At 41.3% G+C, this 14,847-nt stretch overlaps 1 protein-coding gene across 1 annotated transcript in view; it reads right to left on the minus strand.

Annotated features, from left to right (window-relative positions):
* NWD2 (NACHT and WD repeat domain containing 2) overlaps positions 1-14,847 on the minus strand; it is a 219,331-nt gene that overhangs the window by 90,376 nt on the left and 114,108 nt on the right. Inside the window, exon 3 of the mRNA XM_060091553.1 lies at positions 13,926-14,042. Coding sequence (XP_059947536.1) covers positions 13,926-14,042 — 117 coding nt within the window. The remainder of the gene's footprint in view (positions 1-13,925; positions 14,043-14,847) is intronic.

Below are 14,847 nucleotides of genomic sequence, written 5' to 3' on the forward strand. Positions count from 1 at the left end.
TTTTTGCATCTATGTTCATCAGTGATATTGGCCTGTAGTTTTCTTTCTTTGTGACATCCTTGTCTGGTTTTGGTATCAAGGTGATGGTGGCCTCGTAGAATGAGTTTGGGAGTGTTCCTCCCTCTGCTATATTTTGGAAGAGTTTGAGAAGGATAGGTGTTAGCTCTTCTTTAAATGCTTGATAGAATTCACCTGTGAAGCCATCTGGTCCTGGGCTTTTGTTTGTTGGAAGATTTTTAATCACAGTTTCAATTTCAGTGCTTGTGATTGGTCTGTTCATATTTTCTATTTCTTCCTGATTCAGTCTTGGCAGGTTGTGCATTTCTAAGAATTTGTCCATTTCTTCCAGGTTGTCCATTTTATTGGCATAGAGTTGCTTATAGTAATCTCTCATGATCTTTTGTATTTCTGCAGTGTCAGTTGTTACTTCTCCTTTTTCATTTCTAATTCTATTGATTTGAGTCTTCTCCCTTTTTTTCTTGATGAGTCTGGCTAATGGTTTATCAATTTTGTTTATCTTCTCAAAGAACCAGCTTTTAGTTTTATTGATCTTTGCTATCGTTTCCTTCATTTCTTTTTCATTTATTTCTGATCTGATTTTTATGATTTCTTTCCTTCTGCTAACTTTGGGATGTTTTTGTTCTTCTTTCTCTAATTGCTTTAGGTGCAAGGTTAGGTTGTTTATTCGAGATATTTCCTGTTTCTTAAGGTGGGATTGTATTGCCATAAACTTCCCTCTTAGAACTGCTTTTGCTGCATCCCATAGGTTTTGGGTCGTCGTGTCTCCATTGTCATTTGTTTCTAGGTATTTTTTAATTTCCTCTTTGATTTCTTCAGTGATCACTTCGTTATTAAGTAGTGTATTGTTTAGCCTCCATGTGTTTGTATGTTTTACAGCTCTTTTCCTGTAATTGATATCTAGTCTCACAGCATTGTGGTCGGAAAAGATACTTGATACAATTTCAATTTTCTTAAATTTACCAAGGCTTGATTTGTGACCCAAGATATGATCTATCCTGGAGAATGTTCCATGAGCACTTGAGAAAAATGTGTATTCTGTTGTTTTTGGATGGAATGTCCTATAAATATCAATTAAGTCCATCTTGTTTAATGTATCATTTAAAGCTTGTGTTTCCTTATTTATTTTCATTTTGGATGACCTGTCCATTGGTGAAAGTGGGGTGTTAAAGTCCCCTACTATGATTGTGTTACTGTCGATTTCTCCTTTTATGGCTGTTAATATTTCCCTTATGTATTGAGGTGCTCCTATGTTTGGTGCATAAATATTTACAATTGTTATATCTTCTTCTTGGATTGATCCCTTGATCATTATGTAGTGTCCTTCTTTGTCTCTTCTAGTAGTCTTTATTTTAAAGTCTATTTTGTCTGATATGAGAATTGCTACTCCAGCTTTCTTTTGGTTTCCATTTGCATGGAATATCTTTTTCCATCCCCTTACTTTCAGTCTGTATGTGTCTCTAGGTCTGAAGTGGGTCTCTTGTAGACAGCATATATATGGGTCTTGTTTTTGTATCCATTCAGCCAGTCTGTGTCTTTTGGTGGGAGCATTTAGTCCATTTACATTTAAGGTAATTATTGATATGTATGTTCCTATTCCCATTTTCTTAATTGTTTTGGGTTCGTTATTGTAGTTCTTTTCCTTCTGTTGTGTTTCTTGCCTAGAGAAGTTCCTTTAGCATTTGTTGTAAAGCTGGTTTGGTGGTGCTGAACTCTCTCAGCTTTTGCTTGTCTGTAAAGGTTTTAATTTCTCCATCAAATCTGAATGAGATCCTTGCTGGGTAGAGTAATCTTGGTTGCAGGTTTTTCTCCTTCATCACTTTAAGTATGTCCTGCCACTCCCTTCTGGCATGTAGAGTTTCTGCTGAGAGATCAGCTGTTATCCTGATGGGGATTCCCTTGTGTGTTATTTGTTGTTTTTGCCTTGCTGCTTTTAATATGATTTCTTTGTGTTTAATTTTTGACAGTTTGATTAATATGTGTCTTGGTGTATTTCTCCTTGGATTTATTCTGTATGGGACTCTCTGTGCCTCCTGGACTTGATTAACTATTTCCTTTCCCATATTAGGGAAGTTTTCAACTATAATCTCTTCAAATATTTTCTCAGTCCCTTTCTTTTTCTCTTCTTCTTCTGGAACCCCTATAATTTGAATGTTGGTGCGTTTAATGTTGTCCCAGAGGTCTCTGAGATTGTCCTCTGTTCTTTTCATTCTTTTTTCTTTATTTTGCTCTGCATCAGTTATTTCCACTATTTTATCTTCCACCTCACTTATCCGTTCTTCTGCCTCAGTTATTCTGCTATTGATCCCATCTAGAGTATTTTTTATTTCATTTATTGTGTTTTTAATCGATGCTTGATTCATCTTTAGCTCTTCTAGGTCCTTGTTAACTGTTTCTTGCATTTTGTCTATTCTATTTCCAAGATTTTGGATCATCTTTACCATCATTATTCTGAATTCTTTTTCAGATAGACTGCCTATTACCTCTTCATTTGTTAGGTCTGGTGGGTTTTTATCTTGCTCCTTCTCCTGCTGTGTGTTTTTCTGTCTTCTCATTTTGCTTATGTTACTGTGTTTGGGGTCTCCTTTTTGCAGGCTGCAGGTTCGTAGTTCCCGTTGTTTTTGGTGTCTGTCCCCAGTGGCTAAGGTTGGTTTAGTGGGTTGTGTAGGTTTCTTGGTGGAGGGGACTACTGCCTGTGTTCTGGTGGATGAGGCTGGATCTTGTCTTTCTGGTGGGCAGGTCCACGTCTGGTGGTGTGTTTTGGGGTGTCTGCGGACTTTTTATGATTTTAGGCCACCTCTCTGCTAATGGGTGGCGTTGTGTTCCTGTCTTGCTAGTTGTTTGGCATAGGGTGTCCAGCACTATAGCTTGCTGGTCGTTGAGTGAAGCTGGGTGCTGCTGTTGAGATGGAGATCTCTGGAAGATTTTCGCTGTTTGATATTGTGTGGAGCTGGGAGGTGTCTTGTGGACCAGTGTCCTGAAGTTGGCTCTCCCACCTCAGAGGCACAGCACTGACTCCTGGCTCCTCAATTTGGGATGATTTGTTGTCTATTCATGTATTCCACAGATGCAGGGTACATCAAGTTGATTGTGGAGCTTTAATCCGCTGCTTCTGAGGCTGCTGGGAGAGGTTTCCCTTTCTCTTCTTTGTTCTCACAGCTCCTGGGTCTCAGCTTTGGATTTGGCCCCGCCTCTGCGTGTAGGTCGCCGGAGGGCGTCTGTTCTTCGCTCAGACAGGACAGGGTTAAAGGAGCAGCCTCTTCGGGGACTCTGGCTCACTCAGGCCGGGCGGGAGGGAGGGGCACGGAGTGCGGGGCGAGCCTGCAGCGGCAGAGGTCGGCGTGACGTTGCACCAGCCCGAGGCGCGCCGTGCGTTCTCCCAGGGAAGCCGCCCCTGGATCCCGGGACCCCGGCAGTGGCAGGCTGCACAGGCTCCCGGAAGGGCGGTGTGGACAGTGACCTGCGCTCGCACACAGGCTTCTTGGCGGCGGCAGCAGCAGCCCCAGCGTCCCACGCCCGTCTCTGGGCTCCCACTTTCAGCCGCGACTCGCGCCCGTCTCTGGGCTCCGCCCTTTCAGCCGCGACTCGCGCCCGTCTCTGGAGCTCCTTTACGCGGCGCTCTTAATCCCCTCTCCTCGCGCACCAGGAAACCAAGAGGGAAGAAAAAGTCTCCTGCCTCTTCGGCAGCTCCAGAGTTTTCCTGGATTCCCTCCCGGCTAGCTGTGGCACATTAGCCCCCTTCAGGCTGAGTTCTTGCCGCCAGCCCCAGTCCTCTCCCTGCGCTCTGACCGAAGCCCGAGCCTCAGCTCCAGCGCCGCCCGCCCCGGCGGGGGAGCAGACAATCCTCTCAGGCTGGTGAGTGCCGCTCGGCACCGCTCCTCTGTGCGGGAATCTCTCCGCTTTGCCCTACCCAGGTATGTGGGGAGTTTCTTGCCTTTTGGGAGGTCTGGGGTCTTCTGCCAGCGTCCAGTAGGTGTTCTGTAGGAGTTGTTCCACGTGTAGCTGTATTTCTGGTGTATCCGTGGGGAGGAAGGTGATCTCCGCGTCTTACTCTTCCGCCATCTTACCCGGAAGTCTCTCATTCTTTTTTCTTTATCCTGTTCCATGGCAGTGATTTCCACCACTTTGTCTTCCAGCTCACTGATTCGTTCTTCTGCCTCATTTATTCTGCTATTGATTCTCCCTAGTGTATTTTTCATTTCAGTTACTGTATTCTTTAAGTTTGTTTGGTTATTCTTTATATTTTCTAACTCTTTGCTAAAAACTTTTGTAACTTCTTACTACGTGCATCCATTCTTTTCCTGAGTTCTTGGATCATCTTTACGATCCCTACTCTGAACTCTTTTTCAGGTAGATTGTCTATCTCCACTTCACTTAGTTGTTCTTCTGGGGTTTTATCTTATTCTTTCGTCTGGAACATATTCCTTTGCCATGTCATTTTGTTTAAACTTCTATTTGTATCTTTATGTATGTAGTAGCTTAGTTACGTTTCTCAACCTTGGAGAAGTGACCCTCTATAGGGGATGTTGTACGTGTCTCAGCAGTACACTCCTCTCTTGTCACGCTAGGGCCAGACCCCAGGTAGGTTCTGACCTGTGTTTGTGGACTCAGTTCTGCAGGACTGTAGTTTTCTTGCTTCTGGGGTCTGCCCCTGGTGGATGAGGCTGGTCTAGAGGCTTGTGAAGGCTTCCTAGCCAGGGGCAAGGGTGGTGGTGCCTACCCACTGGTGGGTGGAGTGGGGTCTTGGCACTCTGGTGAGTAAGGCTGTGTCAAGGGGCATGTCGAGAGGTGGCTGTGGGCTCAGGAAGTCTTTAGGCAGTCTGTCTGCTGATGGGTGGGCTGTGTTCCTTCCCTGTTGGTTGTTTTGGCCTGAGGCATCCCAGCACTGGAGCTTACAGGCTGTTGAGTGGGGCCAGGTCTCAGTGCCAAGGACCCAAAATGTCTTCCTCCAGCCAGAGTTCACGTAGGTCCCCCCTGTGTCTGTCACCAGCTTTTATGACCCCAGAGAGAGCCATAGCCACACCCCACCTCCCCAGGAGACTCTCCAAGACCAGCAGGTAGGTCTGGCCCAGGTTCCTATGGAGTTACTGCTTTTGTCCTGGGTCCCGATGCATGTGAGACCTTGTGTGCACCTTCTAAGAGTGGTCTCTGTTTCCCCCAGTCCTGTGGAGCTCCTGCAGTCAAGCCCTGCTAGCCTTCAAAGCCAAATGCTCTGGGGGCTCCTCTTCTCAATGCCAGGCCCCTAGGCTTGGGAGCCTGGCCTGGGCCTCGGAGTTCTCACTCTTGTGCGAAAACTTGTGTGATGTAATTATTCTCCAGTTTGTGGGTTGCCCCCCCACAGGGTGGTACGGGACTTGATTATAACATGAGTGCACCCCTCCTACCAGGTCATGGTTTCTTCTTTGTCTTTGGATGTATAATATCTTTTTTGGTAGATTCCAGTCTTTTATTGATAGTTGTTCAGCAGTTAGTTGTGATTTTGGTGTGCTCATGAGAGGAGGTCCTTTTACTCCACCATCTTGTGTCCAATCTTTGGGACTTTCCATTGTGTTTTGATTTCCAGAGCTTCTCTATTAAAAATCAGCTGAAAGTTTGGGTTTTCTGTAGGTAATGATTTTTTTTTCCTTTTGATGGATTTTAATTTTTTTCTTTTTTTTTCAGCAGTTTACTATAATGTACTGAGATGCAATTTTCTTGCTCGCAGTTTACTGAGCTTTTTGAATCTGTGTGGGTTGATGTCTTTAAACAGTTTTGGAAAATTCTCACTTGTTACTTCTTTTCCCATCCTCTTTCTCTATCTCTTTCTAGGACTCCAGTTACATTTATGAGAGACTGAATGTGGCTCACATGTCTCTTCTGCTCCATTCTGTTTTTCCTATTTTTTAAAATCTGTGCTTCAGTTTCGATATTTTCTATTGACTTCTCTTTGAGTTCTCTAATCCAGTCTTATGTTCAGTCTCCTATTAAGCCCACCAAATGAGTTTTTAAAAGAATTTTTATTGGAGTATGGTTGCTTTACAATGTTGTGTTAGTTTCTACTGTACAGTAAAGTGAATCAGCTAAGTGAATCAGCTATACATATACATATATCCCCTCTTTTTTGGATTTCCTTCCCATTTAGGTCACCACAGAGCATTGAGTAGAGTTCCCTGTGCAATACAGTAGGTTCTCATTAGTTATCTATTTTATACATAGTATCAATAGTGTATATATGTTGACCCCAGTCTCCCAATTCATCCCACCCACTCCCTTTCCCCCTTGGTATCCATACGTTTGATTTTCAAGTCTACAAACTAGAGGTTTTTGTGGAAGGAGCAGAGGGTTTCACCTCCACTATCTAGAGATCTGGGATTTAATGAGTCATTCTGAAGAACTCAAGTTTGCTAGACTTTAACTATTTTGATGCAAATCTTTCTCAGTAGAGAACTCTAAAAATCATTTATTCTTTTCTGATGATTTAGGGTCATAACTGATCATTTTTCATGATGTGATGAAGCTCTAGTTTCATCTGAAGCAAAGGGAGGTATAACCTCCTTTCCCCCTTGGCATCCATATATTTGTTCTCTAAGTCTGTGTCTCTATTTTTGCTTTGTAAATAAGATCGTCTATACCAATTTTTTCAGATTCCACATGTATATCAAGTGAGTTTTTAATTTTAGATCTTCTGTCTTTTGGTTCTAAAATCAATTTTTTTATAGATTTCATTTATTTGTTGAAATTATTTTCTCATCCCTTTACCTTTTCTTTTCTTTTTTGTTTTTTAAAATATCTTTATTGGTGTATAATTGCTTTACAATGGTGTGTTAGTTTCTGCTTTAGCCTTTTATTTTCATTGACATATTTTTTAACAGTTTTTGATTGCCCATTCCATCATCTTGTTCATCTAGGGGGTTGACTTCTATTGTCTACTTTTTCTCTTTTATTAATCATATTTTCTTGATTTTTTGCATGTCTTGTAATTTTCATTGTATTCTGGGCATTGTATTTAAAAGAGCTTTTATTTAGTGGTTCATTTTCCTGTGTTAGAAGCTAATCATGTCAGCCCATTCAGTATTTGAACTGGGTGCAACTAGGTTATTATAGTTTGATTCAGTTTTCTTTGCACTAAAATGTTACAATGGCAAGAATTTTGAATACTCCTCTTAGGTTCTAGTGGACTTTGTCTCCTAAATACCAAAAGACTGTGGAAGAACTTACTCTGTTTTTTCATCCCAGCTCTCTATCATCCATGTTGCCCAATGCCCAGCAAATGTCTCATTATGACAACTGCTGATGCTTTTGGGATGCCTCTGTCTGTAAAACCAGCTCACCAAGGAAGGACTCCTCTCTGGAAATTTTAATCATTTTTGTCTCCATAGCTTTACTAGCTCTTTAGGTTGTTACAGTCCTAGTTTTTTTTTTGTTTGTTTCGTTTTGTTTTTGTGGTATGCAGGGCTCTCACTGTTGTGGCCTCTCCAGTTGCGGAGCACAGGCTCCGGACGCGCAGACTCAGTGGCCATGGCTCACGGGCCCAGCCGCTCTGCGGCATGTGGGATCTTCCCAGACTGGGGCACGAACTCACATCCCCTGCATCGGCAGGCAGACTCTCAACCACTGTGCCACCAGGGAAGCCCTACAGTCCTAGTTTTAAGTGAACATTTTTCTTACCAATTAAGTTATAAGGAGGTTAACTGCTCTCCAGTTCACTTTCTTTTCTCCATAATTCTTTTTCCACAAAAAATGTGCTATTTTACATAGGCTGTGAAGTAGTTAAACTATGAAAATAGCTTATGTATTAATACAAATTTATTGTGGAAACATTTTCTATATTAGCAACAATTAACTAAACGGCTCTCTTGGCTGCTACCAGTGAGATAACTAGCTTTTTTTTTTTTAAACAATACTTTTTGTTTGCCCATTCTAACTTTTTTTGGTGGTGATCAAGTGATTTACTATTGGAACATCTATTGGAACCAATTTATTAATGGAATCTATCTTAGAACTATGATGTCTAGCTGATTTAAACTGGACAAGCTTAATTTTAATGTAAAGTATTCTTGATTGTGCAAGCAAAATATATCTAGAAAATCTGAGGTTGTAGATTTTTATTTAAATGTTTTTTTAAAAAAGACTTTAAGGGCTTCCCTGGTGGCGCAGTGGTTGAGAGTCCGCCTGCTGATGCAGGGGACATGGGTTTGTGCCCCACTCCGGGAGGATTCCACATGCTGTGGAGCGGCTGGGCCCGTGAGCCATGGCCGCTGAGCCTGCGTGTCCGGAGCCTGTGCTCCACAATGGGAGAGGCCACAGCGGTGAGAGGCCCGCATATCACACACACAAAAAAAGGACTTTAAAAAATGTCTAGATTCTTTAATTTAGATGATTTTCTAGTTTAAATCTGTTCCCATTTTAGTACTATATTTTAGTAAATCTGTCCTTATAAATTTGAGAATAAAAAAAAACTGTACATGTTGCTAAAGTACAAACTAAGCACTTGTTTTAATTTTTCATGTGTATTTTATTTAGTGTACCTAAAATGGTAAGTCAATCATAAGTTGAAATGTGGATAAAATGAACTATTTTCCAAAGCTAAACTTTTATAAAAACCCTAATTTTCTTCAAATTCAATGATTTAAGAACTCTCACAGTATGATTTTCTTAAAATTATTTAAAGTAAGAAACTAAACTTGAACCGTCAAGTGAGCATAATTTAACTGTGAAGGTGATGATGAGCTGATCTATATCCTGTAGGTTTAGTTCACTACTGTCACTCAGTGATGTACAAATATGGAATGGTTTAATTTTTACCAATAACAGCTGTGGCTTTGTCTTTACTCTTCTGGCTAGTGGAAAAACTTAAACTTGCTGAATAATAGATTTTGCAGTCTAACTCCTTAAGTTTTCACGTTTCTGGTTTAAAAATCTAGCCCTCTGAGCTTCCATCTTTTCCCTTTGTGCATACTGGTTTTAAGAGCTCCTGCCCGGAGCTGCCTGTGGTAGGCAAGAGCATGGCCTGTTCTTTCTTGGTCTCGTGCCACTGATGGCAGTGTGTGTTGTTGGGGGCCGGGTGGGGAGGCTGCTTCAGCATCTATGATGGCAATAGTCCCATTCTTTTGGCCTTGGCTGTTTCTCTCTCCAATGCCATCATATTGTATCTGTGCAATCTGGTAGCCCCAATGAGAATGCTACATGGGCTTTGGATTCTTGAGACTCCTAGCAACTGACAAAGCAATGAACAAAACAGTACCACAGACAGCATTCTCTTTGTCCTGACTCTGAATGTAAAGTCATGGAATCTCCTCTTACCTGTCTCTAACTGGCATTCTTTTTTACTGGATGCATGGGCCTGGCCTGGCTCACTTAGAGTAAGCTGCCGATACCTTTTCCTCAGTAACTCTTCACATCATCCAGACTGTGGATTGAGGGAATGTAATGAGATGCTGTCTGCACCCCCCAGAGCACCCACACATTTGGGGCAGCTTCACTAAAGTTATCTAAGCTTTTCAAACTCTAGTTCTTCAAGCCAGCAGAGCACTTGCTTTTATCAACTTCTGCCAAGAGATGGGCCTTTGCTCAAGGTCCAGAGTCAATGTCCAAACTCCCCAAGCAATTATCCGGGGGTACTCCAAATATGGAGGGATGACAAGAAGAAAATTCCCCTCTCCCCATAAATGCACACTGTGAAGAGAAATGGGGATGGTATAGGTAGCATGTACATGGAATCTGCTCTCTCCAACAGGCAATATTCTTCTCCCCTTTATAAGGATTTTTTATGAACTAAGTGGGGGGGGGGACAAACTGGTGGGGGAAAGATTCTGCTAAAGTTTCCACACTTTGCAAAGGCTGAGGTAATTCTCTGCACTTAAAAGGAGAAACAGATAGTGAGTTTGGACTCAACTCTGAGCTGTCTCCCTGTTTACTGCAATCCTGGTCAAAAACCCTCTTTGGGCGCAGATTAAGGTCTTACTAAGTAAATTTCAGCAAATTAATGTATATGCTCTACATTTGACAATGTTAAGAATGAACCCAGGGCTTCCCTGGTGGTGCAGTGGTTAAGAATCCACCTGCCAATGCAGGGGATATGGGTTCAAGCCCTGGTCCGGGAACATCCCGCATGCCATGCAGCAACTAAGCCCATGCGCCACAACTACTGAAGCTTGCGTGCCTAGAGCCCGTGCTCTGCAACAAGAGAAGCCACTGCAATGAGAAGCCTGCACACCGCAATAAAAGAGTAGACCCTGCTCTCTGTGACTAAAGAAAGCCCGCGCACAGCCACGAAGACCCAACGCAGCCATAAATGAATGAATGAACTCAAAAACCCTTTAATATTTGACTGTCTGAATCAAGACTTAACACTTTCTACATAGAGGCTATCATCAACATTCTCAAAGGGAAAATTTTCCAATGTCACATAAATGCCCAGTATGAATAAAAACATTTTTTTCTCATTTGAAAATAACTGAAATCACAATTTAATAATAACTAATGGTTGCGTGGCCCTTTATAGTTTAAAAAACTCTCACATACATCATCACATTTGGTTTCCACAAGAAACCTTTGATATTTCTTCAACATTTAGTTTCCTGTTATTTTTTTCCCATTTTATGGATGTGAGAATTAAAGCGTGGTGAGGTCAGTGAGCTGCCTTGTCAGAACTAGGGCTCTAACTCCAGTTGTGAACTAAAAATTCTGTGTTTTTCCCACTGTCTGAGGCTTCCTCTAAACACATGTCTACAAATGCTATTCTTCCTCAGTAGAGATGACGTATTTCCGTGTGATACATCTCCCAAGTTAATCCTGAGAGTGAAACTGGACACGTGTCCAGGTACCTTACTCTATCACTCTATCCTTTTGACCAAAAGCATGTGTACAAAGAATTGTCTGGGATTAGCAGGCACAGCCTGCGTGTCTCTAGGACCTCAGGCCATATCTCAAAGGACAACTTTTAGGAAATGAAGTTGAAAAGAGCCATGTGCATACAACGTTTATGTTTCCCTTTGGACTTCAATCCCCTGGGTACTTAAAATGAAAGCTTTGTTTGGTAGTGTATTTGTAACTAACATAAGGGCTAATATCTGTGAAGGCTTTGAAGATATAAAAACATTTTTTTCATTCAGCAATGGTGAATTTTCTTGCCAAACACTTCAGCATTAGGGGAAGTAATATGCCATGCTTTGCAGCCCAGGGGGTCATCATGACTTGTAGAAATGTCACAAGGGAGCAGTGTGCAAGGAAACCAGAGCTCAAAAGCGACACACATATGCCTGCTGTTACCATAGTTACAACAGGAAAGGCCATGAGAGGCGTGCTTTCTCCTATAAGCAGTGAAATAAACCTTCCGTGATTTAGGATCACTGGGGTGAATAATCCTGACTCTGTCCACAGGGTTTTATCATGGTTGCCTTGAGTTTCAACGTGTAACAGGGAAGAGAAGGAGGGATAAATGATTTAAGCTCAGTGAAGTTGTTACTGATGCTCTATCAGTTAACCTTTACTCTCAGAGCCTGCATGAACTTGGAAAGTCTTTATTCATTCCCCTACCAGCAAATTATAGGGATTAATGGCCATGACTAATTTTAGTTTGGGTATGACACACTACAGGGTGATAAAAGGAGACTGTCTCTCTCATTCCTGAATTTCTGAGGCTGGATCAGTATAAAGCTATGGAGATCATAGCAATAGAGATGCCCCAGGGCATACACATAGCTCTTTATGCTTCTTAAATCTGGCTTTCTAAGCATGATGGAATCCGGTCTAACTTGTCTTCCAATGTTTGAATCTCTCCTACAGCACCTCTGCCAGAGTGATTTGTATTCTCTAGTTTGATGACAACTTTGTAATGAGTGCATCACCCATAATATAGACAGTTTTGAGAAATAATGATTACAACAACAAGTAACACTTTTGTGGGTTACTATATGTGAGATACTATAAAAGTGTCCTATAAATTCATTTCATCCCCAGAAAGACCCCAGGAGGCAAGTAACTATTATCTCCATTTTATAGAAGGAAGCCAAGACTTAGAATAGTAAAGAAGTTCCTCCAGTGTCCCACAGCTGTGAAATGTCAGTCAGACCCAGGGATCTGTGACCCCAAAACCTGAGAGGAAGCTATAGCCTCTATCATCTTCACCTGGAGCAAAAATCCGTCTCCTTGTAATTTCTACCCACTGGTCTAGTTCTATCCTCAGACTCAGGGAAAAAGTCTTAATTCCTCTTCCACTACTAGCTCTTTGTATATCTGTATGGCTTTCAGGACTTTCTGCAGTCTGTTTAGACCACAAGATGCGGTTTTTAGATGTCCATCCTTCAACCCGCCTCCAACCATGTATTCTTCTTGTTTTGCATATTGCATTAGCTTTCTAATGGGTTTCTTCATGCTCAGCCCTCTGTCTGACCACCAGCAGTTGTAGGCTTTAAAATGAGTCAGATCTCTTCAGTCCTCTGCTCAACGCACTCCGGCTTCTCATGTCAAAGTGCAAGTAAAATCTTTACAGCCAACTTCAAGATGGCAAACCCCCTGCTGTGGCCTCCACTCCCACACTCTCCCTTTCTGCTCACACTGCTTGAGGCACACCCGCCTGCTTCCCGTTCCCTAAATGTGCCAAGCATGTTCCCCACTCCTCTCCCTGGAAAGCTGAGCTGGACTATTCAGTTGGTTCTTCCCTGTCCCTCCTCCTGTCTCCCTTCCTTAGTCACCTTATCAGTGAGACCTTCTCCATCTACTCTATGGAAAATAAGAAGTCTCTCCCCTCACTGCTCTTCCCTTTCCTCCTTCCTTTTTGTATTTTTCTCCACAGCTCTTGTCACCATCTGATTATTGTTTATTTTACTTATTTCTTTGATCTTTGCCTGCCCTCTCCTCTTAGCCCCACATAATGACACAAGCTCCATGAGGGTAGAAAGTCTTACCTTTTAGTTCAATTCTAACATTAAATCATAAGAAACTGGCCTAAAAAAATGACCACTTCATATGGGTCAACTTGCCCCAGCACTAAGAGCAGCCCCTGGCACAGAACAGCATTCAGTAAGTAGTTGGTTGATAAATGAATAATTTATCCACATACTAAAAATATTTTAGAGACTTTATATCTTATGTGGAGTTGAATATAGATGGACATGCAAATAAAAATTAAAAACTTTTATTAATACACTGAACCTAGCATTTAAATATAAGATATGACATTTTCTTCACTAGTAGTTTTAACAGTCATCCGTCAGCCTCAGAACATCCTGTGTCAAAAGGGCCAACTTCCCTATCAATTGGTAGGAGCTGTTTGGATTCAGGATAAGGTCTTTCTCTTCAGCTAAATTGAGGCAGTGATCTTGCACATCACCTGCCATAGAGTGACCTGCTTCTTACCACCACTGTGTTTACACAGAGGAGTGGATATTCTTTAGAAAATAATGACAAACTAATAATAATGTTCCTGTTCAACATCTCTAGCTGAAAATCACTGCAAAAACAATTTTTTTCCAGAGGGTATCAATTCCTATTGGCGGATCTGAGACCATATGTTTGGTTTACTTTAACAGTGTTTCTGCCACAGTATTTAAAAAAATATGCCAGAAATTCTAATTTTGAGAAACAAATACTAGGATGGAATACTACATGATAAAATATAAGGAAAATTAGGATAATTATTGGAGGACTAACACAGCAAGCCTTACTGCTGATCACAAGGTGTTGTGGAAATTGTTGTCAACCCTTTGATTACCATTTCAAATTATTCACTGTTAATTTGCAGTGCTTCTTATGGAAAGGGGAGGATTTTGTCCTCACACATTGAGGGCAAGGAGACAGTTTAGGAATTTTAAATAAATACAGAAAAGCAAGGGATTTTTCCCCATTCTAAAAGCCCCTTAAGAATCACAAATCAAGAATTCTCACATTCATCTACAAAAGAAAGCATTAAGTTTGTTTATACCCACAACAAAACATGGACCTGCAGAAGTTTTCAAACAATCCTCCAGCAGCTTCATGCGGGTCTTCTGGAGCTCAGGGCTGTCCCATTCATCTTCATCAATTCCCCAGTACAGATCTATGACCTGGGGACCAATGGATGAGGCAGCGTTAATTCACCTGTGCGAAAACTCAATTGATGTGTAGGCTTTATTCTTATTCACAATATTAAGCTAATGTGACTTCTAGCTTTTCTCTTTGCAGCAGGTTTTCCCTTGCAGAGGGAAAATGATTTTTAAGATCAATCTAAAGAGGTATTTTTTTTTAATCCCATGATGGTTTGCGGATGAACACTATAATTTTTTTTTTTGTTCCTGATTATACTGTTGACATGGCCCCAGAGAAAATGAAATGTTAAATATCAGAGGCTTTGCAATTCAGGCTTTCATTATATTGAAATGGTAACAGGATTTCAGAAGTCTGAAAGCAGCTGGGATATAGTTACTACATTATCTGAGACAAATAACAGTGTATAATTTTACTGTTATGTCTCAATATGAGAAGGGAGAACCATAATGGGCATTCACATATACTGACCCAAAGTTAAATAGCTACATTTCTGTAAAAAAATAAAGAGAAAAAAGAAACCTGTTATCCCACAGAGGCATTTTATTTATATCTTCTCTAAGCAGCTTGGCTTTCATTAATACATATCTGAAAAAACATGACGATGAGGAAAGAGTCTGTGAAAAAAACTTTTACAAGTACATTCTTTGAAAAATTTGCTATGGAGAGCAGAATGGGTTTCATTCCTTTTACTCAACTGCTGTCTGCATAAGCTAAATGTTTCTAATTGTAGCTTTGAAGATTTCTTCTTTTCCTTTCTTTATTTCCTGCAAGCAGAAAAAAAACCCTCTCCTCCTTACTGGCTGTTTGCATGGCATTCAGTGA

This window comes from Mesoplodon densirostris, chromosome 1 (assembly GCF_025265405.1).
Source record: "Mesoplodon densirostris isolate mMesDen1 chromosome 1, mMesDen1 primary haplotype, whole genome shotgun sequence".
Lineage (NCBI taxonomy): Eukaryota > Metazoa > Chordata > Mammalia > Artiodactyla > Ziphiidae > Mesoplodon > Mesoplodon densirostris.